Raw genomic sequence first — 25,075 nt, forward strand, 5'->3', positions numbered from 1 at the left:
ACAGGTTGCCTATAGAAGCCGTGGCTGTTCCATGCCTGGGAGTGTTCAAGGCCAGGTTGGATGGGGCTTGGAGCAACCAAGTCTAGTGAAGGTATCCCTACCCATGGCAGTGGAGCGGAATGAGATGAGCTTTAAGGTTCCTTCCTTCATGATTTTATGAAAACCTGCTCTCAGAGCTGCCAAAGTGACCACACACTGGCTACAAAAGCAGCCATCAGGACCACAGAGGACAGCCATGGCAGCACTTCCTTTGCCAGGAAGGAGTATGGAGAGTCCCAGAGGAAAGATCACTCTGTCTCTACTAAGGACAGAGGTTTATTTAGCACTGGGGAATGTGGTTTTGAACTCCTGCCTGAGCGCTGACTTTAAGAGGAGAGCACAGACAGTGCAGCAGTTGACACCTGGCAGGTTTATTTCATGGAAATACCTCCTCAGTGCAGTAATTGACACAGTTTTAATTACCTTCATCCTCCACTTGTGGTAAGTTGTTAGCCTCAGGTTTATAGCATGCAAGTTTAAATGCCAAACCCATAGAACAAACACTGAGGTACACAATGTCAGAGGAACTTTGCAGCCAGGAACAAACCTGGTCCCCTTGTGGCTCAGCTCCTGCTCTTGTGGTCTGGTGACAAGGGAATGCCCCTTGTCTGGGAGACCCCTGCCCTAGCTGATCCGTGCTGCTTGGAGAGATGATGCTCACAAGGCACCACAGAAGGGTTTGGGTTGGAAGTGATCCTTAAACTCACTCAGTTCCAACCCCTCCCATGGTCAGAGACACCTTCCTCTAGACCAGGTTGCTCCAAACCCCATCCAATCTGGCCTTGAACACTTCCAGGGATGAGGCATCACTTGCCACTGCTGTGATGGCCTCTCCTATCCATTGATAATTTGCTGAACAAGGCCTCTGCCCAGGAATTTTAAATCCCTGAGATCTAGCTGAAGACCCCTCATTGTCTAGTAGCCCACTGCTCCACAAATGTACTGATTCCTGGCATTTTTATTGGAACCATGATGGCAAATGTGTTTCCTTTCCTTCTTTAAAGCAAATGAGACATGGAGGCTGAAGGGATGAGATCCCACCACGGAAATGGGTGTCTTCTACCTTAGATTGGTGCACACGAACACCTGGATCCCAGGCCATAGCTGGACTCTGGATTCTCAGCCCTGCTTGTTTGACAGATAGTTTCAGAAAATACAGTAAAAACAGGCTCTGGATTTTACTGCATCCAGGGGTTACAGAGCAGCATTACTGATCCTGGGCAGGTCACTCCTGAGTGAGAAATGGTAACTTGGAAGAGGTGGGCACAGCCACAGTTAAAAAACTACAGAAGAGGATGTTTTTCCTTATGCATCACATTCTTAATTTTTACACACTTCTTTTGGAAAAGGATGGAGCTGTAGGGGTGCTAAGGTGGCCTTCCATCACTTGCACCCTAAAAACATATAATCATAGAATGATTTGGGTTGGAAAAGAGCTTTCAGATCATCGAGTCCCAGCACTGCCAAGGCCACCAGTAACCCATGTCCTCACGTGCCACATCCACATGACATCTTTAAAGTCGTTCTTGTAGTGGGAAAGGAAACCCAAACTGGCCAGAATCTCACGCTCACCTTTGCCTCTGATGCTCTCAGAAGGTTCATGACCTCCCCTTCACGGGCGTAATCCAGGGGTGTGTGTCCCATTTCATTCTTCTGCAGGGGGTTGGCACCTGACAGCACAAGAAATGAGTAAGATCAGGAGCTCAGAGTGCAGTCTTGGGGAAGAAGGAGCAGGAAGCGCATCCTCTCTATGGCCCCTCCTAACTTTTGCTCTGGAGGGTGTCTGGATCAGAAAGAGAGAATGTACAAGCAGTGATTACAAGCATGGATCTCCAGGGAGGAAGAAAAGGGACTGTCACTGCTAACAGCTGGCTTGTCAGTGAAGAGCTGCTGTGCAGGGATGAGAGCACATGGTCACCAGAAGGAAATACAGTCTCACAAAAGTCCCACTCTCAGTCCTGTGGGAGCCAAGTGGAACCATTACAGCTTCAATTGGATATGCTGCCTGTGCCAGCTGGAGCTGAAGATGGAGCTGAAGCTGGAGCTGGCTGTGACCTGTGGACCAGCTGCTCCACTGAGCCCTTGGAGCAGTTCTGGGGAAAATCACACCCTTCCTTTCAGTTTAATTAAAAAAAACCCAAAATCAACAAATACCAAAGACTGAGCTAGACTGAGTTGGATGGGCACCCCACAGAAACACACACATGGAGAGAGCTCTCCCTCCTAGATACACTGGATTACAGAAGAGAATTCCACGTCAAACTGGTCCAGTTGCAGTGATGGGAAGTATACGGAGGGAAACTCAGTGATATCAGGAGACAGGGGTAATGGCAATAGCCAGAGGGGCAAACAAGGTCTCGGGATTCATCTCTCAGTATCTCAGCAGCTGTCTCTAAGGCAGAGACTTGTCACTAACACTGGTGCACTCCATGACCCCACAGCAGCTCCTAACTGCTAGAGTTTATGAGAATGAACTTTCAAATTGGTCCCAAACTCCCCAAACTGGTGCTGAAACTGACCCTCCCACTAGTTATCAAGCCTTGAAAAGCAATCTGGTGGAGGAAGACCTCCATAACTGTGCTCAGCAGGTATATCTTCTATTCCAATCCTTCCACTGCAATTCTGTGCAATGTGCTCCTGCCTGAGCAGGGGAGTCGGTCCAGATGACTCCACTGGTGTCCCTTCCAGCCTGAATCATTCTGTGACCCTGCTGGAAACATGGGAGTGAGACAAGTACCTTGGCAGAGGCAGACCAAGCTGCTTCTGTGCCATGAGACAGCGTAAAGCACCAGGAGTGCTCAGTAAGGGCAAGCAGCAATCAGAACAGATGAATGAAGCAAGGGGAGTCTGTGGGAGCGGAGCCGCAGAGATTAGCCATTCCTAGGCACTGGCATCAAGGAACTATATTTGCTTACAGAATGAAAAATGTGCTCCATAAACATTTGACATGGACTAATTTCTATGGCAAGTCTTGTCTTCACAAATAAAGACCACGATCAAGACAGGTGAGATTACACACTGCTGGGGCTGGCTCCTCCATATACATTAAAGAGACAGTGCTCCCATGATCCCCCCCCTCTGCCAAAACCCACCTGGGTCTGTCAGTGACCAGTGGGGGCATGTTCCTGACTTCTCCAAATGATGACATACTCGAGGCTAGGCGTGCTTTCATTTCTGATGGAGGGTTTGTTTGGCTTTGCCCTGGATCTATCAAGAATGGCTCTCCAATATTGGCCTAATCCCCCTGTTAATGGCTTTGACGACTTGACTAATTGCTGCAATAATTGATAGAACCCAACTCCTATAACTGGTCGATTCCAACCTCGAGTACCGGCAGCAATAAAATATTATGCTGCCATAAATAACAGTATCACTTGGCTTGCTAATAGAAGGTAAAAGTAGCCACTGGTCTGTCGGTGCCCTGGATGACCCCATTCCACATCCCCACCTCCTCTCCTGCCCTCTCCCACCCTGTGCCACAGGCTGCAGCAGTATCCAAGGGGACGTCAACCTTCCACAACTTAATAGAAGGCAATTTGTCACCTCCCACTCGCTGTCTGTAGCTGGAGATGGACACCTGGGCAGCACCTCAGGCTGTATGAGCCCGTGGCCTCCTCCCACCCTCCATGCTCATATTAGAAGGCCCCGGCTGATAATATTTGATAAATAGCGTGGGGGTTCTCTCCCTGCACCCGCCCTGCATTGTGGCGCTGCAGCAGCTGCAGAAGGTCACTCATTGGGGAAATATGTTTCTGTCAGTGGGATCGAAAAAAGTTTAGTGGAGTGACAGGCCTCAATTTTTCAAATTTTATTAACTCCATCCTCTTAACAATTTGTCTTGAATTCCTTCAGATTCTGGATAACTGTCAATAGAGCTGGCGACGCAGCGGATACTGGTACTTAGGTCCTCCACTGCTGTCAGGATAGGGATGGGGATGGCAGGAGGAGGGAGAGATGGCAGGGGGAAAAGGAGAATGCCAAAGGGCACAGACAGAACCTGGAGAAACATCCCAGTGATGCTCCCTGTGTCCTCGGCAGCCCCAAGACCCTGCTCTTGTCACTCCATCCTGTCAGGGCAGAAGACTGGCAGATCTGAGCCTGCTGCAGCCAGACAAGGTTCACACTGCTAACAGACAGGACAGGGCACACAGTGGCATTGGAGCCTCATACAGACAACCAGAGAATGACACTGCTCTGAAGAGTGGACAGATCACAGCTTGAGAAAGCCCTGAGTACTGGGACAAGGAAAGGACTCTTGAGGACCTTGTTTCACAGCCCAGCCAGATGGTGTGGAACCTCCTGCTCCTGGGCATACCCACAGGCAACCTCAAACTGAGTGTTTGGGTGCTGAGCTGTTCCCAGCAGTGCTGCGGGGACAGAGAACTGGCATGACACAGTCCCTGTCTGATGTCACTCCAGAGGTCCTGCCTGCAAATGAGCTGGGCAGCAGCAGCGGCCTGTGGTGACCTGTGTTATGGAAAGACAAGATGCCAAAATGTTCAATGTCTCCTATCTTCCTTCTTTGGTGTCCAAAGGTACAATATGGTGGAGGTGGAAACTGAGTGCTTGCACAAGTCTCTGGCACAGAAGACTGCACTGCTTCAGTCACCAAAGTCAGGGAAAGCCATTCTCCCACTATAAAGCCATTCAACAAGGACAGAATCACAGAACATTTTAGGTATGAAAAGTCCTCTGAGTCCTCTGGACCACTGAGTCCAACCATTCCCCCAGCATGGCCAGGGCCACCACTAACCCACGTCCCCAAGTGCCACAACTACATGGCCATCCCTTTCAGGTATGGGGACTCCACCACTGCTTTGGGCAGCCTGTGCCAGGGCTGGACAGCCCTTCAAGGGAAGGAATTTTCCCCATATCCAACGTAAAACTCCCCTGGCACAACTTGAGGCCATTTCCTCTTGTCCTAGCTATAACTTGTTATCTCGGAGAAGATACAAATCCCCACCTACACAATACAGCCCCTGCATGAAGCCACTCTCCCCAGTATAAAACTGGGGAGAAGTCTGAAGTCATTTTCCCCACTATAAAAACATTCATACAATCACAAAATTGCTGACAGGTTTGTGTCCAAAGGGACCATAAAGACCACTTATTTCCAACCCTCCTGCCATGAATAGGGATGCCATTCTCCCCAGTATAAAGCCACTGAATCAGTACAAAGCCATTCTCTCCAGTATAAAGCTATTTTCTCTAGCATAAAGCTATTCTTTCCAATATAGAACCCTAGCACTGAGTTTGTCCTGAGTGGAGGGTCTGAGCACACTTGGCCCCTGGGCAGGACAGGTACAGGCAAGGTCTGGGTAGAGGCAGCAAGAGTGAACCTTGAGGGCACTTCTCTCTGCTCCTCATGGCACTGCACCCAGGAGTACCTCAACATCTTTCACCAGGCTCTGAGCACCCATTCTGCCTAGGTCACTGCCTTGGACCCATCCTGTGCTCTAGCACACTGATGGGACTTGGGGAGCATCCCTTTCCCTGCAGACTTCTGGGATTTGGGACTCTGCTGGATCCATATCCCAGAAGTGAGCGGGAAATCAACTATTTTTTTCTGTTGAACAAAACAAAATCCCAGGAAGAGGAGCCTGGAAGTACCAAAGCCATGGTGGTTGGTGCTGAGGGTGCTGGAAGTGGACACACTGAGTGGCCATCGCCCTAGACCAGGATGTCCCCATGTGCTACATCTACACATCTGTTAAGTCCCTCCAGGGATGGGGACTCCACCACTGCCCTGGGCAGCCTGTGCCAGGGCTGGACAACACTTTCAGGGAAGAAATTTACTCTAATATTCAACCTAAACTTCCCCTGGTGCAACTTGAGGCCGTTTCTTCTTGTCCTGTCACTTGTTGCCTGTGAGAATCTGGCTACAACCTCCTTTTGAGTAGTAGTAGAGAGTGAGAAGGTCCCACCTGAACCTCCATTTTTTCCCATGAGGGGCACAAAACCGATCCCAAGATCTGAGGTACGACCTCACCAGTGCTTGGTACAGGGATCAGTCACTGTCCCGGTCCTGCTGGCCACATTATTGGTGACACAAGCCAAGATCCCTTTGGTCCTATTGCCCACCTGGGCACACACATTGCAGCTGCACCAGCTCCAGTTCCACCACATCAAGTGCTGCCCAATGCCCAGCCCTGGGCTGGCAGCAGCCCTCACAGAGCTTCAGGGAACAAGATCTGTGCTCCCTTGGTCCAGTGGCCTCACACTCAAAGCACAAGAAGCCTTTCCAACCTAAATTTGGCCAGCCAGATTGGATGGGTCTTAGAGCAACCTTTTCTAGTGGAAAGTGTTCCTGCCCGTGGCAGGGGGTTGGAACTGGATGAGCTTAAAGTCCTTTCCAATCCAAATCATTATGTGATTCTGTGAAGGAAGGATATAGACTTAAATAAGAATTAGACATTTCTGGGGTAGAGTTTACATGGAGAAGCAGATACTCAGAGCTCTGAGATAAAGGTCAGATGCTGACAAGGACAGGTAGCAACCAGCAAGGAGAGGTCCTCTTGGAGGTGCAGCTTAACCAGTGCTCCCAAACCTTGTGAACCAGACTGAACACAAATCTTTATGTACTTGGACAGAAACAGAAACAACAGTCTCAGGACCAGGATGCATAAGCTGGAACAGAGGCAAAGGAGGAGACTGGTCGAAGCAGCATGTAAACTGGACTGCAGGAAAGGACTGAGCCCCACTGGTGGAGGGGTGAGGTCAGCTGTTAAAGACTGGAAACAAAATGAAGGTAAGAGAGGCAATTGTATGAGCCAGGGACACAGGATTACTACAGAATGAAATACCCTGACCAAACAGGGAAAATACAGCATGAAGGTCACCTCTCTGAGACACTGAAGGGCACTGCAACACACAGAAAACTAGCTCAGGGACTGCAAGGATAAAGAGCAAAACACCAATAAATTGTTAAACTGGTGGAAACCAGAGACTAAGAGCTCTGGCAGTCAGAAAGCTTCCAAGACAAGGTGTAAGCTTTATTTTGGCCTTGGACAAAGCAAAAGGCTTTCTCCAAACCTCAGCTACTAAGTACCACACTGCAATGGGACACATGTTAATGCCAAACTTCCTCACCAGAAAATCCAGCAAAGAATCCATGGCCAAGGAGCTTTGTACTACAAGGGGAAAACATGGATCCTGCTTGAAAGGAAGCAGCAGCCCACCAGCAGGTAACTGTCAGAAACATGGATATAAAGACCAAAGATACCAATGATATTTATTAAAGTCCTTATCACAAGAAGAGTTAGGACCTTCTCCTAAAGGGAGAAACCACACCATAATCCTTCCAAACCCAGGGGAGATGAAGAAAATCCAATGAAGTGTTTGCTCTGGCAAATTAAATGTAAAAAACCCACAGGTAAAAAAGAATTTAAAACAAGCCCTTTCTTTAGGAATGAAAGCTAGGAGCCTTATTAGAAGCTGGAAGTCAGCCTGAGACAGTGAGTTTCCATAAGTGATAAAGATCAAGGCCAGGCTGGACAGGACTTGGAGCAACCTGATCTATTGAGAGGTGTCCCGTCCATGGTGAGGGTTTGTAAAAAGATGAGCCTGAAGGTCGCTTCCAATCCAAAACTGTTCTCTGATTCTATGGCAAATGGGAAAGTTGCAATAAAGAAATAGGGCAAGAATGAATAAATGTCTTAAATGCCTGCACCTTTCACTTTGCTTTATTGGAGTCTGAGTGTAATTTGGTCTATGCCTACTTGACAACAAAGCGTGTGAAAACAATCCACGTGACTCTTGTTTTGTAAGGTAAGAGAGAGAAAACTACAAAATCATACTCTTCCTATATATCATCACCCTTTCTCCTTTCTCCATATACCCATGTGTGCAGGGCTCTTAAGATCATGCCAAACATGTTGTCACTGTCGAGTTTGTCCCCGGAAACACTTCAAGAGGGATCTGTTTACTCCCCTGTCCTAAGGGAAAACTATTCCTTAGTGCTTCAACACAGACAGAAATGTGCTGGCACTTTGGACTCTTATTGCTCTCACCACAGTGGGATGCTGGATGCCTCAATGCTGGGATATGATTGGTTTCTAAATCCCAGTTTCATAGGATTTTAATTACTGGTCTGGCATGGCAGAGAGTGGAACTGGCTGCGGTCAGACGAAGGATCGATACGCTGGCCCAGAACATATTGAGCCTCGGCACTCGCAGATGCTATTGCACTATTTAATCATCTTTTGCAAAATTTACAGTGCAACAGAAGGAATCAATACGGAATTTATCCGATTCCCTTGTAAATATGAGCATGGAGAGGGAGAGAGATGTCAGGCACTCTGGCATGACAGCTGGTCAGGGCAGCAAACCTCCACAACAGACCACCCAGGACAGCTACCATGCCTGTGACTCATCAAAAAGGGCCCAGCCAGCCACTGGGACGTGCATTCCTGGGGACAGCTGCAACCACAGTGGCTGCATTTATATGCTCTGACCTGCTTGTAAGCTAAACCTTGTCCCAGCCACTCTAAAGGAAAAATGGGAGGAAACCACACAGGTTGTGCAGAGCCTTACTCTGCACAGTGTGGTTTACAGAGTCTGTCATAGAGTCATAGAATAGTTTCATGGAATTTTCTGGGTTAGAAAAGCCTTGCCAGACCATCATGTCCAATCACTCCCTTAGCATTAACCCATGTCCCCAAGTGCCACACCCACAAGGCTTTTAAATCCCTCCATGGATGGGGACTCCACCACTGCCCTGGGCAGCCTGTGCCAAGCCTGAACAACCCTTTTGGGGAAGAAATTTTCCCCATATCCAAACTAAACCTCCCCTGGCATAACTCGAGGCAGTTTCCTCTAATCCTGTTGCTTGTTACCTGGGAGAAGAGCCTGACCCCCACCTGACTCCACCCTCCTTTCAGGGAGTTGTAGAGAGGGAGGAGTTCTGCCCTGAGCTCTTTTTTACTGTGGTAACTGCGGACTGCAGCAAAACCTCAATGTTACTTTCTCCGGACGTGTTAAAACCAAAGCTCTCTCCTCTCTGGAAGTGGCTGCTGGGGACCTGAGAGCCTACTCTCTAGGGATATCCTTTACTCTCCCTCTGGAAGAATGGACCCTTTTAATCTGAGATGCAACAGAAAACACTCCAAGATATATTAAGTAGTAGTTAATAAGAAATTAATTGGGTTAGAAAAACCCAATTAATTAGAACCTGATTTTTCCAGAGAATACCATAAGCACTTTTGCTTTCGGATGTCCAAAGCCCATTCCTTGCAATGCTGGCTCCATAATCTGTTTACCCATCACTCACCCTACTCAGAAGATCTGCAATTACATTGCACTGAGGAGACGAGTGCACAACATTATGGACAAATGCACTGGGCTAAATTTACTAACAAATCGAGTTCAGCAGACCAGGTTATTGCAGCTTCAGCTAAAATGTTTTCACAAATGTATGTTCATTTCTTCCTCTCTCTCTTTCACATCTAATTAGAGATGAGAGACTCCAAGACTGCTGAAGAGGACTTTTGGACAAGGGCAAGGAGTGACAGGACAAGGGGGAATGGCTTCCCATTGACAGAGGGCAGGGTTAGATTGGGTATTAGGAAGAAATTCTTCCCTGTGAGGGTGGTGAGGCCCTGGCACAGGTTGCCCAGAGAAGCTGTGGCTGCCCCATCCCTGGAAATGTTCAAGGCCAGGTTGGATGGGGTTGGAGCAATCTAAATTAATGGAAGGTGTCCCTGCCCATGGCAGTGGGGTGGAATGAGAAGACCTTTAAGGTCCCTTAAAACCCAAACCATTTTGTGATCATGTGATCCCCCTGCAGATGTTATTGCAGGAGGCATTTCCAATGCAGTAACAGCCTGGTCAGCCTGTGTGCTGGCTCTAGGAGGGGCTGGGAGCAGAGGGGATGATTCCTGAAGATGGGAAATAGAAAGCACGGCAGTCAGGGGTGAGGAGAGCACTGGGGAGAATGGGGGACATATGGAGCCTGCTCAGGTTTGACAGGAGGGCAGGTGTTGGTTTCTGCAGTGGGGATAGAGAGAGGGGAAGTCGCAGGAACTGGCATGGGTCAATCTCTGAAGGAAGAAACTGCTCTGTTTTCAGGCAAGGGTAGGAAATACAAGCCCCCACCCACCTATGTGCAGCAACAGAGTAGCACACTGCCACACAAGGGTGTAGAAACAACACTTCCACATGTCAGCAGATGACAGTTCAGACAACCCCTTGCTACATGGACATACACACACAGACACACACGTCCCAAACACACCTTGGAAAAGCACTTGGAAATTAATTTTGAGATCCTAGCAAAATGGCAGCTGAGCTGCTACACACCAGGGGAACCTTGCTTCTACGCTTCTTCCTGTGCCTGGTTTCTCAGGGGTATACATAAGCAAGTGCTCACAATATTCTGATTTTGCATTTTGTAAGCTCCAACCTAAGACAGTTCCTGCAGCATCTTCTTCTGTGCTCTGTCTAGTGTAACTTTAATTTACTGAAAGGTTACCACAGCTATGACAACTCTTCCCAGTACAAGACTGTGAAAAGAGAACAGTTTCTCATACTGGGAGAAGGGTCATTTACCTGCAGGGCAAATCCCTGAGCAGCAGCAGCAGTGCTGTCCCTAGCTCTGAATCACAGAATCACAAGATTGTTTGGGCTGAACAGACCTTAAAGCCCACCTCATTCCTATCACCCTATCATGGGCAGAGACACCTTCCACAAGACCTGGTTGCTCCGAGACCTATCCAACATGGCCTGGAACAGTCCCAGGGATGGGGCAGCCACAGCTGCTCTGGGCAACCTTTGCCAGGGCCTCACCACCCTCACAGGGAATAATTTCTTCCCAATATCCCATCTAACGCTGCCCTCTATCAGTGGGGAGCCCTGACTTGTCCTGTGACTCCATGCACTTATCCAGAGTCCCTCTCCAGCTATTTTAGAGCCTCTTTAGGCACTGGCAGGTGCTCTAAGGTTTTCCTGGAGCCTTCTGTTCTCCAAGGTGAACAACCCCAGCTCTCCCAGTCTGTCTCCAGAGCAGAAGGGCTCCAGCCCTTGAACAATCTCCATGACTCTGGACACATGAATCAGTGCCTCCCTGCATTTCAGCAACAGATTCTGGAGCAGAACTGTTTGTAGAAGGGAGGTTGATGCTGGCTATGCTCCATGGCAGGGTTACGCTACTGCCAGAAAACTGCACCTTTTAATACTGTCTACTTCACTTAAATACTGACATAATAAAAGCACCCTCTAAAACAAGGGGATTTCTGTCACCAGCAAGCTGGTGACCCTGCCTGCCTTGCTCTGAGCCAAACACAAAGTCCCTGGAATCAATTGTGCCTGCAGTAGCAACTGGTGCACTGTGCGGATGCGAGCGCTCACCCACCCCTTCCCCAAACACCGACATTTATGGTGTCGCCTCAGGTCAGGGGACTGTGAAATGTCACCACCAACTGCCCGAAAGGACAACAGAGCTGCCACTTCATCTTGCGGTCTGCTGGGCACACACATGCTGACCAAAGGGCTATAAGGTCCTGGAGGGGTCAAGCGAGTCACTGAATGGGCCACAAAAGGCCAGGGATGTGGGGTGAGGGGCAAGTGCAGGGGGCTTCCCTTAAAAACAACAGGGGGGTCGGGAAGTGGCTGGAGCAGAGAGGGGCTGGGCAGTTAATGGCTTTGGCCCGAGGGCAGAGCACCAGCGAGAGAAGTTAGAGGGAGAGTAAATGGAGAGTTAGTAAAAGGCAGGTGTAGGGAGAGATCAAGGGAGCCTGTTCCATGTCAGCAACCAGGAGCCACCCTGTGTGCGATGTGAATGGCAGCACAGGGGCATTACCCTCACAAAGGGCTGAACAGGGCTCGATCTCTACACGAAGACCCTTGGCCATGTATTCATCCCAGATTACACTGACCAGGAGGCAGGGATCCCCTGCTTTGGGAGGAGGGGAATGCCTCCAGTGAATGCCCTGAAATCCTCCTATCATGCACCCATCAGGAAATCCAATTCCAGCACCCAAAACTTGCTGAAAGGGCAGGGAAGGGTCTGCTGTCACCCCAGCAACTCAGAGTCCACCTGACAGAAAAGTGAAGTTTATTACATTTAGCAAATATCTTCATAAATCTGCATCCTAAACCATGACTGCAAAGGGTAAGTAGGTATTGTGGACAGTGAACAGGGATTAATCTGAGGAACACTGTGAACTCAACCTTGGGAGGGGCTCCAATGGGAATTTCAAACCATTGCCAAATGGAGATTCCCACCGGTGGGTTACTGTCTCCAGGATCTGAGCACTGGGACATGCTCTACAAGACAAGGATTTCCGCTTGGCAATGAACTCTGAGGCTCCTGAGCAGGATCCAGAAGGATTTCTGTGGGGCTGGACTAAGAACGGAACAGTGATGAGTGAGCATCACATCTTCTGGTTAAGTTCTGAATTTTTACTTTGATTTCACACAATCCTTCCATTTGTACCCAAACAAACACAGTCCCACAGATTGTTAAATGCTTTTTTTTTTCCGGAGATCCAAGGGAGTTCTTTCAAGCTGAGACACTTTACTACCAACAAAGAACTCTCTGTGGGCACCAGGCAGAGAAAGGCCCATTCACAGGGATGGCAGTGGCTCCAGGACAGACACAGAAGTATCTCTGGAACATAAAGAACAGTTGCCTCTGTGAAGTGAGGCCTGGATTGGAAGAGTACTTGGAGAGCTAAGCAGGGCACAACTGGAGAAATAAGGTGGACTTCCTCCTTACAATGATTTATTCAGGATGGAAAAAATCTTTAGTGCCAACTTCAGTTATTCACACCCATCTTTCACCTGTACTTAGGGTAACCAAGGAGCTGCCCTGGTACTTTCAATCAACTGATAATATGTGTCATGCAAGGAGGCTTTCCAAGGCAGAAATGAGAAGCAGGTATCTTTGTAGAAAATGCTATTCCAGGTGATTCTGCCCCTCTGCCCCACTCCACTGAGACCCCACCTGCAGTGCTGCCTCCAGCTCTGGGGTTCAATAACAGAAGGATGTAGAAATGCTGGAGTGAGTCTAGAGGAGGCCACAGAGGTGCTCTGAGAGGGGCTGAGCCCCTCTGCTCCAGAGACAGGCTGGGAGAGTTGGAAGTGGTCAGTCCAAACCATTCTGTGATTCTATGATTCACACCATGACATATGTCAAACACTCTCCAGCCTGCAGTACAGACCCTCTGCACAGATCTGCTCCCAATACTGCTGTGATAAGGACTTTTCCAGCCCTTCCACCCCACTGCCACTCTCTGTAATGCTCCAGAGCCCCGTGCACTCTCCCAAAAAGCCCTTCCAGGTCTGGGCATTCACAACCCATTGCTCAAGCAGGTAAAGCCCGTTCCACTCCACTCTGCTCCACTCTGCTCCTCCTGTAGGCATCCTTGCCACAACTGTGGGATCCCAGAGGTCTTGTTGGAGACCTTCTGACTGTCAGTGCCCATGGCCAAGTGACTGCAGAGCAAGTGCTGTTGGCCCATGGAACAGACATGCAGTCAGTCATATGCTCTGGGACCATGCCAGGTTCTGTGTTCATGCAATGCCCACACATGCTGTGAACACCAAGGGGGGCTCCTATGTCAGAAAATGCAGTGAACCCCACTTGGGGAGGGCAGTCTTTTTGTCTGAAGACTTCCCAGTCACCATGTCCACACAGTCCCACAGCTTCCTTAGCAGCTCCTGCTTTTTCAGCTCTCTTCCCTGCAAGGAGCCCTGCCTTTGCAATTGAATTTCTTTCATTGGTTCCTTTGGCTTTGGGTTAATTTATGGCCAGGAGCTGGGGTTCTGGTATCTGTAAGGCTCCCAGGGAAACTCTGACCTGGAGTTCAGTGCTACAGAATCTCACCCTTTCACTCTTATATTTCTATTTGTGAAAGATAATAAGCACATAATACAGATGAGTATCAAGGTTCAATGTTGCCACAATTAATTTTCCTCATTCCATCTGGGGACATTTAGCCATCACAGATGCTACTTCCTATTATCTTTTTAGCTGCTTTCTTAAAGAATGAGCCTTATGAGACCGTGTCATACCATTACATACTTGTGCTTCCCTAGAATTAACTTCTGAGATGCCCACACCACAAAGACTACAGCATTCCTCAAATCTTTGCAAAAATCATCATCTGGCCAGCCAGACCCTAGTGAGCCTGTCTCTGGTAGGGCCAGACTGTGACAGGTGACCTCTTTATGTTCCACCTGGCAGAGGCTGCTGGCAGCATACACCAGAGGCAGGGACAGCATTGCTGTGACTGGCTCATCTCCAGGTGACCTTGGGGACATTGCAGGAGGAGAGCTGTTGAAATTGCTGGAGGAGAAGGAATGCTGGGGACAAAGGACATCACACCTGGACAAAAGCAGAACTATAGACCAGCTTGGTGGTCTGGCACACTGTGCATGTACAGGTACACATTAAGCAGATGCCAGCTCTGGAGAACAGCACAAGAGTCACAAATACCATCCCAGAAGGAACAGCAGGAGGGTACATATAAAAACTGTTGCCAGGGCAGCACATTCCTGTTCTGTTGGCTAAATGCATCTTCTCATTCTACTCCACTAGTGCTGAAAAGCCTTTTCCCCATGAAGACAGCTGACCACTGAACAAGTTGCCCAGGTGAGCATACAAGAGAAGACTCTGTGAGGAGAAGGGCCCTGTGATTTAACCAGGAGAACCAGTAACTGCATAATTCCAACCAATTCTCACAAGAGCTACATTGTCCCAGTGCCAACAGTACTTGAGTGCCCCCACTTTCATCTGGGTACCAGCACCTATCCTGTGCCCTGGCTACAGAGCAGATCCATTCCTGCTATAGCAGGGACCCTTCTATTCCACAAAGGGACATGAGGGATATGACAGATGGTCTGAGTGAATACTGCAGGTGGGAAATGAAAAAATACTAAGCAGAGACCAGGGGGGGCACATGGGGGCACCCAGTCCAGCTCTGGGGCTCCCAACATTAGAAGGGTGTGGAGCTGCTGAAGTGAGGGACAGAGGAGGTCACAGAAGCTCTCCAAGGGCTCTCTGGAGACAGGCCGAGAGAGTAGGGGGTGTTCAGCCTGGAGAAGGGAAGGCTCCAGGGAGACCTTAGAGCACCTGCCAGTGCCTAATGAGGCTCCAAAGGAGCTGGAGAGGGCTCCAAGAGCCTGGAGTGACAGGACAAGGGGAAGTGGCTTCCCATTGACAGAGGGCAGGGTTAGATGAGATATTGGGAAGAAATTCTGCCCTGTGAGGGGCGCCAAGGCCCTGGCACAGGTTGCCTAGAGAGGTTGTGACTGCCCCATTCCTGGGAGTGCTCTAGGCCAGGTTGGATGCAGCTTGGCAAAACCAGGTCTAGTGGAAGGTGTCCCTGCCCATGGCAGAGGGTTAGAATTGGGTGATTTTTGAGGTTTCTTCCAACCCAAACCATACCGGGATTCTATGATTCCCTGGATGTTTAACTGCAGGAGGAAAGGGAAAACTCAGTGACTAAGGTGAGAAGAGCCAATGAAAGCACATGGAGAAAAACCACTGGAAATGAACGGGAACACAGAAACTAAAAAGTAAAGAGATGAAAGCAAACAGCAAATCACACCAAACTGTGACAGTGACAGAGCGTGGCCTGTGTCTGAGCCTGACAGTTTTGTAGGGTGGGCTGACTCAGAAGTGCTCCTGGCCCATGAGCTGGGTGGAACTACAAAACTCACCTGCATCCAGCAGCAGTTTGACTGTCAGGTAGTCATCAGCCAGAACTGCGTAGTGCAGAGCTGTGCAGCCCTTGAAGTTGGCTCGGACGTTGAGACGGTTGTTGAAGTCATCCTCCCGGGTGACAAGGACTGCAGGGGACAAAGAGTGAAAGCTCAGCTCGCTGAGATAACTACAGAACTGCTCATCTGGATGTGCAGCAGCAGCATGGACCCACCACCCCTCACCAGGCAAGAAGCTTCTTAAGGGCTTTGTGACCTTTTCTGCGACTACCAGGACCCCAGTGGGTGTTTCTGGTGGCCATTGTCCCCACTCCATTGAGCAGCAGTAGAGATAAGGACAACATGGCTTCCATGTATCCCAGTGACTGCCTACACAGTGCCCAGGCAGGGGAGGAGGTGGGTGGAGAGCACCTGACCAAAGGCCTCAGTCTTTTCCCAGCCATTTATTGTAGGGTAACAGGATGGCTTGACTTGGAACAAACCTTAAACCTCATCTGGTTCTACCCGCTTGCCATAGGCAGGGACACCTTCCACAAGACCAGGCTGCTCCAGGCTCTGTCTAGCCTATTCCTGAACACTTCCAGGGATGGGGCAGTCACAGCTTCTCTGGGCAACCTGTGCCAGGGCCTTGGCACCCTCACAGGGCAGAATTTCTTCCCAATATCTAATCTAAATAATGTTTTTAGCAAACAGAAGGGAAGCTGTGTCAGGAATGAATGCTGCCCCACTATTGCTTGACCTTTAAGCAAATTCCTGATTTTGGGAGTCTCCAGCACATAAGTCCATGTATCTTAGCAGGGCTAGCTCTGAAGGAAGGGTCTGCAGCAACCCTGCTCTCCTGTAGCTGGTTTAAGGATCAGGCTTTAGAAAACTTGGATTTTAAACTCCTTGCTTTAGTTATCAGCAAAAAAAATAAGAGAGAGACTTTTTACAGGGGCAGACAGTGACAGGACCAGTAGGAATGTCTTCAAACTGACAGTGGGCAGTGTAAGATTGAATATTGTGAAGAAATCCTTCCTTGTGAGAGTAGTGAGACAATGGCACAGGCTGCCCAGAGGAAGCCCCAAAAATATCCAGTCCCACCATGGAGCATGAGTGATGGTGGAATTGGCATATGCTGTTTCCCTTCAAATGAACACCACCCACCTGGTGGACCAAATTCTGCTCCTGGAGGTGTGTCCAGTTCCTTGGTGAAAAGGTCTGTACCCAAAACTCATTACACCCAGATCCATGGGCAGGGAGAGCTCCCAAGTGCTCTGAGCACCTTATACTGTGCTATGGCAAAGCAAGCAGAGCTGGAAAATGGATGGGCTGCAGGGACTTCTTCACGGTCCCTCCTAAGAGCCATCAAAAGATATCTAGGAGATTCGAAAAGTTCCGAAGAGAGAAACACGGTGATGAATACCTGATGCTGTCCAAGCCCAGTATCTCCACTAATGAACCACAGTCCCTCCAGGAAGATCAATTAATGCCCTGGCTCCTTTCCTTCCCTGGGTCCTTTCTCCAAGCACACAGGGTGAGTATGTATATTTATTTGTCGTCATTTCCTACCCAGGGAGGAGCAGGATAATGAACTGCGTGCGTCAGGGAAGATGAATCTGAGATACTAGGGAGCAGCGCAGTAAAGAGATTAAAGTGTTATTATTGTTGGTTTTTTTCCCCCATGGTCCGTTGTGACAGCTCGGCCGTCATCTGTAAAAAATGTCTCTGAGAAAGATAATCATCGGAAACTCAATAAAGCGTCAGGGGAAGCCTCGTCCACCATCCATCACTGGGTGCCTGGAAATTTTCAGCCCTCTGTCTCCCTTCCTGCCATCCATATAAATGTCTGTAATATATTTTGTGCAGTGGTTGTGGAGCACACCCTCTCGATTTGGATGTTTTTATGAAAAAATATTTATACACGAAATATGTAAATGTCTAAAAAAAAAAGAAAAAAACAAAGGCAGTTTCTCTCTCTCTTTTTAAAAACACAACTGAATTTATTCTTTTTAATAAAACATGTCAACCAAAGAATTAATGGAACTTCTCATGGAGTGGCCTTATCTTTTCTTCACCCCAAAATATATAACATTAGAGAGGGATGAATGCAGACAAAAACAATTAACTTTCTTGGTTGATACACTTTATCTTAAATAAAGTCTATGTACATGCATTATGTATTGGCATTCTATTGCTCATTTTTTAATGCAGTTTCATACATTTTACATTCCCTGCTATAGGGATATGATCTATGTATACTCTCTCTCCCATCAAGAAGTAGGTCTGCTGCACGGGTGGGTCACAGTGAGGGATGAGAGCAGGGAGCTTTTAAAAATACAGAATAATGCCCTGTCAAAGCTGTCGCCTCACTGCTCCATCTTCTTAACTCAACCTGTGCTTTATGAAAGGTTCAAATATTACACCTTCATTAGGCTTTCACAGAGCTTAGCACCGAGCCAAACGCACAGACAGGCCCGTGGATAATGTCCCTGCGCTTCAGCAGCATCCATGGTGTGGCTGCCTGACCAGGGAAGTGACCCTGTGCTGGGTGCTCTGAGGCCACACCTGGGCTCAGCTCTGGATCCCTCACTCCAAGAAGGACATTGAGGCACTGGAGCATCTCCAGAGAAGGGCAATGGAGCTGTGGAATGGTGTGGAATACAAGTCTGGTGAGGAGTGGCTGGGGGAGCTGCAGTGGCTCAGCCTGGAGAAAAGGAAGCTCAGGAGGGACTTTCTCACTCTCTACAATTCCCTGACAGGAGAGTCGAGCCAGGTGGGGATCAGGCTCTGCTCCCAAGGAACAAGGGACAGGACAGGAGGAAATGTCCTCAAGGTGTGTCAGGGGAGATTCAGGATGAATATTGGGAAAAATTTCTTCATGGAAAGACTTGTTAAGCCCTGGCACCATCTGCCCATCCATGGAGGGCTTTAAAAGTCGTGTGGATGTGGCACTTGCAGACACGGTTCAGTGGTGGCCTCAGCAGTGCTGGGAATATGGCTGGACTCTATGGTCTGGAAGGGCTTTTCCAGCCAAAATAATTCCATGATTCTCTTCTATGACTCTATGACTCAGGCTCTGTAAACCATGCTGTACAGACTGAGGCTCTGGACAAACTGTGTGACTTCCTCCCATTTTCCACCCAGAGCAGCAGGAACAAGGTTTAACTTCCAAACAAGTCAGAGCACACAAAAGCAGCCACTGTGGATGCAGGTGTATCTGGGAATGCAAGTCCCAGTGGCTGGCTGGGCTCTGGCAGGGCAAGGGGAATGTCTGGGAAACATCCCATGGTCTGCCAGCTCAGAGGTGAGGTTGGCAGGCCAGCACAGTGCCTGGATAGAGAAAAGGCTTCTGGGATGGGGAATGAAAGACAGGGACATTTTAGGGAGGTTGAGTTCTACTATCATTCCTGCCAGCATGAGGAACAGCAGAATCTCTGAACATGCAGCTGGCTGCTCCAAAGCACAGCTGGGCACCTAGAATCCAGACATATCCTGATAATGATAAAACCAAGAAAATTTTACCACCATTTATTGTCATGAAAATTGGAAACTGTCTGGGAAATTTAAATAGGTCTGAATAAACAAAGCAGGTGTCTGAGAAACCTGGCCTAGTGGAAGGTATCCATGCCTTGGCAGGGGGTTGGACTGGATGAGCTTTAAAGGTCCCTTCCCACCCAAACCATCCCATGATTCTATGATTCTGAGTCTGCATCAACCAGTGATGAGGATAATGAAGGGGTGAGCATGGAAACTGAGATCTGCCAAGAATATCCATAATGAGATAACATGACTCTACAGAAAATGACCTTGTTTTCATGGAAAGTCATCTAGGGCTGAGAGCTGATACTGATGCCTGCCCAAACCCAAGAGCAGTCACTGCAACCACTTGCATCATTCAGCTTTATTTCAATTGGCCAAGTCTGTCTGCATTTCACAGCTCCTGATAAAATCTGGATTAAGGCTGCTGGTGGAATACACTGCCCTGAACCCTTCCCCAAGATATGGCTGCATATGAGTCAATGGAATGACATTCCTATCCATGACTTTTTATTTTGCTCTGGCTATATAAAACCAGTTTATCTCTGGTAAATTGAAGGATCGCCTCTATATAATATCTATGTAATGTTTCTTTCCTCTTCAGACACACATTCACCCAAGTACCATCAATACTTTGCATTTAAATGGAAGAAGATGAAACAAGCTCTAAAAAAACCCCATGAGGTCAGATCAGGAAACAAAATTTTGGGACCTGAAAAGCAAATGTCAGTAGCTACACACAAGCCATCTTACCTTCCAAGGAATGGAGGCCTTTTTCTTTGGCAATCTCATACACATTGCTGAAATCATCCCCAAGGTTTGGATCTGCATTAGCTGTGAGCAGAGCCTTTACCACACTGTCACAAAACAGAAGGAAAGTAAGGCAGAAGTAGTAGATGAGGAATTGAAGCCCTTCAGAGACTGAGAAGTGCTCAGAAAGCCCTCTTCAAATATTCTTGGGATGGTAACATTCCAGGGAAGTTAACCCACAACCATAACTGAACATTTCATTAAATGGAGCTCCACCAGAATAGGTTAAAATTAATTATATGGGGGAGGGACTGGAGGAAGGGGTGACACTGTAGAGATATGCAATCCTTCTGAGGTGACATGCACAGAACATGCTTCTAGCACAAGGCATATTCCTAGACACAGACCATGGCTCCAAGGCCACCCCTGTCCCTGCAAAAAGGAAGATTACTGTAACAATCTGCAGACTAAGGGAAGCAAAACTACATTGCTTTTGGGAGGCAATTGTACAGCACCTGCACCTCTGATACTAAAGGTGCCATCCTGCCACAGAAGTGCAAACAACTCCCACAGCAAGCAGTTCAGAGGAGGCTCTGAAGATAATCAGAGCCTCTGCTTTAGAAGACAGGCTGAGAGAATTGGGAGTGTTCAGCCTGGAGAAGAGAAGACTCCAGGGAGACCTTAGAGCCTCTTAGGGCCTAAAGCAGCTCCAAAAGTCCTGGAGAGAGACTTTGGACAAGGGCCTGGAGTGACAGGACAATGGGAATGGCTTCCCACTGACAGAGGATAGATTGGATAGCAGGAAGAAATTCTTGTCTGTGAGGGTGGTGAGGCCTGGCACAGGTTGCCCAGAGAAGCCGTGGCTGTCCCATCCCTGAGAGCGTTCCAGGCCAGACTGAGGCTAGGAACAAACTGATCTAGTGGCAGGTGTCCCTGCCCACAGCAGGGGGTGGAATGACATGGCTTTAAGACCCATTCTGCCCAAACAATCCTGTGACTCTATGACTTGAACTTTACAGCCCTTTTAGGCACTGGAAGGAGCCCTAAGGTGTCCCTGAAACCTTCCCTTCTCCAGGTTGAACAACCCCAGCTCTCCCAGCCTGTCTCCAGAGCAGAGGTGCTCCAGACCCTGGAGCACCTCCCTGGCATATCCAAGCAGCTTCACTCCACTTCACCTTGTCACTCCAGCAGCTTCCCATACTTCTGAGGTTGGACCCCAGAGCCAGATGCAGCTCTGCAGGTGGGGTCTCATCAGAGTGCAGCAGAGGGTCAGAAGCTTCTCCCTTGCCCTGCTGCCCATGGAGCTGGGGATCAGTCCAGGACATGCTGGATTTTGAGCTGCCAGCAAATGTTGCACATTATGAACATCCTGCAGTGGGACATGGGACGTACTGCCCAGGCCATTTTGGTGTGGAAGTCCTCACTCTCTGCTTCTGAATCCAAACAATCATCAGGTCAGAATTAAATTTCTCACTCCTTCTGAAAGCAGCTTAAAGCCAGTTAATTCTTAATTTTTTTTTCAGGATGCAGGCTTCCCATGACAACTAGACAGTAACTCATTTGTTAGCATTCATCACCAGTGACATGGCTCACAGGCTGACAGCGATGTGTGCCACAGCCTGACATGTACCTGCAGGCTGTGGCTTGTCAAGTCACATCTGGAATTTAACTTAAGCTCCTCTTCCATTTACCCTATAAATGCATTAGCAGAATCATGGGTGGTTATCTTATTATTTGAGCATAGTATAGCAGAGGCCAGCTCTTTACTAGTACTGGTGTGCTCCTCACCATGTATAAAGTCACCTCTAGTGAGCACAGCACCAAGACTGGGGGCAGGAGATAGAATCATGGAATTGTGTAGGTTGGAAAAGCCCTCTAAGACCATTGAGTCCAACTGTTCCCCCAGCACTGTCACTCACTGATACCTGGAAAATGTAATAGATCTTTCCAACAATGTTAAAGTGAATATAAAAGCATATCTTTACATATAAAGTGAATACAAAAGCAAATCTTTACCTGAAAGCTTTCAGGTACACAATGTGGTGAAAACTGCACATGGTATATATATTAATTCTACAATTTTTTAAGGTTAGTTGATTAGTGTGCTTATCATATACTGTCCAATTAAAATGTTAGTTGGTTAAGCAATAATTGCTGGGGTCTTGCTGCACTGGAAGCAGTCCAGAGGTTTCTTTTGCCCCACTTCTGTTATGTCTGGTCCAGATTCTGATTGGAAAAGAGAATGTCCTTGCAGCTGGTTCTCTTCTTGGAATAAGACTAAACAGTACTTAGGAATGTGTTTATAAGGTTAGCTTATCATTCCTAAATGTAAAGAGGAAAGATAGGGAAAATACTAGAAGCTACAGCTATGCTTTAGCAATCTACAAAGCTACAAATATATAAAATATATAAAAAGCTAAAAATCTTAGGTATCACTCCCCCCTAAACTACATCCCTATGTCAAACATGCAAATGTTTTTGAACCCTTCAAGAATGGGAATTCCACCACTCCCCAGGGCAGACTGTACCAGAGCTGGACAACCCCTTTGGGGAAGAAATGTTCCCAATATCCAACCTAAACTTCCCTTGGTGCAACTTGAGGCTGTTTCCCTTGTCCTGTCACTTGTTACCTGGGAGAAGAGACTGACCCCACCTGGCTCCACTCTCCTTTCAGGCAATCCTTGTGAGCATACAGAGCTCATTTACATTTCTACTCCATTAATATCCATATTTCATGTATATCCATATTTAGATAATATAGTTTGTTCTATAATATTTAGGTTGAGAGGTTCTGGCTCTCATTCTGCAAACAGCAATTTCCAATTATGACCCTTCCCCTTTTCAGTCATCAGAAGCTGCAATGCACAGGTTCTTGAGAGGATTGAGTTGTACAGCCATGATCATACCTGATGGCTCAGAACAGGCACTAAGGATGGGCATCATGAAAACCTGCAATGCTTTGGGTTAGATAGGGACCTTAAAGCTCATCTAATTTCAGCCCCCTGCCATGGGCAGGGACACCGTTCACTAGACCAGGTTGCTCCAAGCTCCATCCAATTAAGCCACACTTCCAGGCATGGGGCAGTCACAGCTTCTCTGGGCAACCTGTGCCAGGGCCTTACCATACTCGCAAGGATGAATTTCTTCCCAATATTCCATGAACCCTGCCCTCCATCAATGGGAAGCCACTCCCCCTTGTCCTGTCACTCCAGACACTTGTCCAAAGTCCCTCTAGAGGTCTCTTGGAGTCTCTTTAGACACTGGCAGGGGCTTAAGGTCTCCCTGGAGCCTTCTCTTCTGAAGAGCCCCACCTCTCTCAGCCTCTCTCCAGTCCCTGGAGCATCTCCATGGCTTCCTGTGTACTTGCTCCAACAGGTTGACATCTTTCTTGATGGTGGATCACCTCACCTACTTTCAGACATCAGCAGTGGAAGCCATAAAGCCCAGAGCAGCCTTTCATCACAGATGTGCTCACTCTCTACCACACAAAATTCTTCAATGAGCCTGAGTTTTCTCTCAGTTCACAAAGTAGTTTTGATTTTTGTTTGAAGGGTCAGTGTGTGGGATAACCCACAATCTTCAGTACAGTTCCAGTGAGACAACCACACTGTGTCATCCTCAGGCCTCCACGGTAGTGCACCCCCTGCCCCACCCCCAGGCCACACTATGATCTGAGAACAGACAATGTGATGCCAGGGAAATGACACTGATCCAAGTATCTGCTCCATGTTCAAAAGAGACATGTCTACACTATCTTGCTACACTGCTCCTTAAGGCCCTATCAGTGAGGACATCCCATGTAGGAGTGCTACCAACAAGCCTATAGATCCTTCTGGACTACCTTAGGAGCATGGAAAAGGCACAGGGCACAAAATGTATCCTGAAATTCCTTCGGCACCTCTAGGAAGGGCTGCTCAGCATGCCTAGCTCCACTCCCACCTCTGCTTCAGAACTTGGACCTTTACCACTGCCCTCTATGGCTGCCGCAAAATGTAAAGCAAGGAAGGTCTGGCTGCAAAAAAAGCCCCATGAGGCCAAGTGCACGGCCTGGGACACCCAGAATAGATGTGGCCACAGGCCACCCACCCAGGCTCTCCCACCTCTGGTCATTAGGTAGGACAGACCCACCCATAGCATCTGTCTGGCACTGTGCCATCTGTCAAAGACAGTGGAACAGAGGGAGATGCACCACATCCAGTTTTTCTATTGGGAAAGCTCTAGCACAGGTCACTGATCTGTGCAAAGTTCGTCTGGAAGATGCAGTGCTGGATTCCTCTGGAAACATCCTGCATCTCCAGTACTTGGGGCTACTGTGGTCAAGCCAGTCATCAAGAGAACTGCATCAAAGACCTCAAAGAGGAGGTCCCCATGAAAGCAGGAGGTGCAGGATGGAAGATGGTGGGGCAGGTTATGTCCTGCTGTTCTATGGGACCTGTATTGACAACCTCCGTGCTGCTAGAGATGGACATCTACCTACTGAACAGAAAACATCACAGAATCATGGAATCATGGCTTTTAAATCCCTCCAGGGATGGGGACTTCACCACTGTCCTGGGCAGCCACTGCCTTGGCAGTGACAGGGCTGGACAACTCCTTCAGGCAAGAAATGACATGCTTCAATGAAGCCTTTGATGATCTTGCCCTAGCAGCTCGCTTACTGTGATTCTTGCAATCAGGGTTTCCAGCATCCCCACCAGGCAGCTAAGCCTCACGGATCACTCAAGTCTTTGGAAGCACAGGTTCTGATATGGTCAAACCACCCTTCTTGGACCCCATTCTCATGGCTATTACCACCAAAGAGACCTCCCTACTTCAGTTTTATGTCACAGGCTGTGATATACCTTCAGGTCCCTGAATGTGCCTCATTTTAAGGAAAATGATCCCTTGTCCCAGTGAAGGACTTTAATCCACAACATTGTGGCCCATGAGCTACAGGTACTGAACAAATCATATGGTAAAACAGGATTTGTCATTTTGTGCATAACTCTATCCATCTGCCTTTTTGTGCCCTCAGTGACTACACTGAAATGAGCTTTCTTCTTCCCAGGCACTCCATCAGATACTACCTCCATGTGCTCTCAGATACTCAGGAAGCCCTGTCCTTTTC

General features: G+C 48.3%; 1 protein-coding gene across 1 annotated transcript in view; it reads right to left on the reverse strand.

The window, feature by feature from the left end:
- The window catches only part of CLPB (ClpB homolog, mitochondrial AAA ATPase chaperonin), a 74,205-nt gene that overhangs the window by 26,722 nt on the left and 22,408 nt on the right, over window positions 1–25,075 (reverse strand). Inside the window, exons 4-6 of the mRNA XM_030959143.1 lie at window positions 19,972–20,075; window positions 15,700–15,828; window positions 1,612–1,709 (exon numbers count right to left, since the gene is read on the reverse strand). Of these exons, the coding sequence (XP_030815003.1) occupies window positions 1,612–1,709; window positions 15,700–15,828; window positions 19,972–20,075 (331 nt within the window). The remainder of the gene's footprint in view (window positions 1–1,611; window positions 1,710–15,699; window positions 15,829–19,971; window positions 20,076–25,075) is intronic.

The sequence above is a fragment of the Camarhynchus parvulus genome, chromosome 1 (genome assembly GCF_901933205.1).
Source record: "Camarhynchus parvulus chromosome 1, STF_HiC, whole genome shotgun sequence".
In the NCBI taxonomy this organism is placed as follows: Eukaryota; Metazoa; Chordata; class Aves; order Passeriformes; family Thraupidae; genus Camarhynchus; species Camarhynchus parvulus.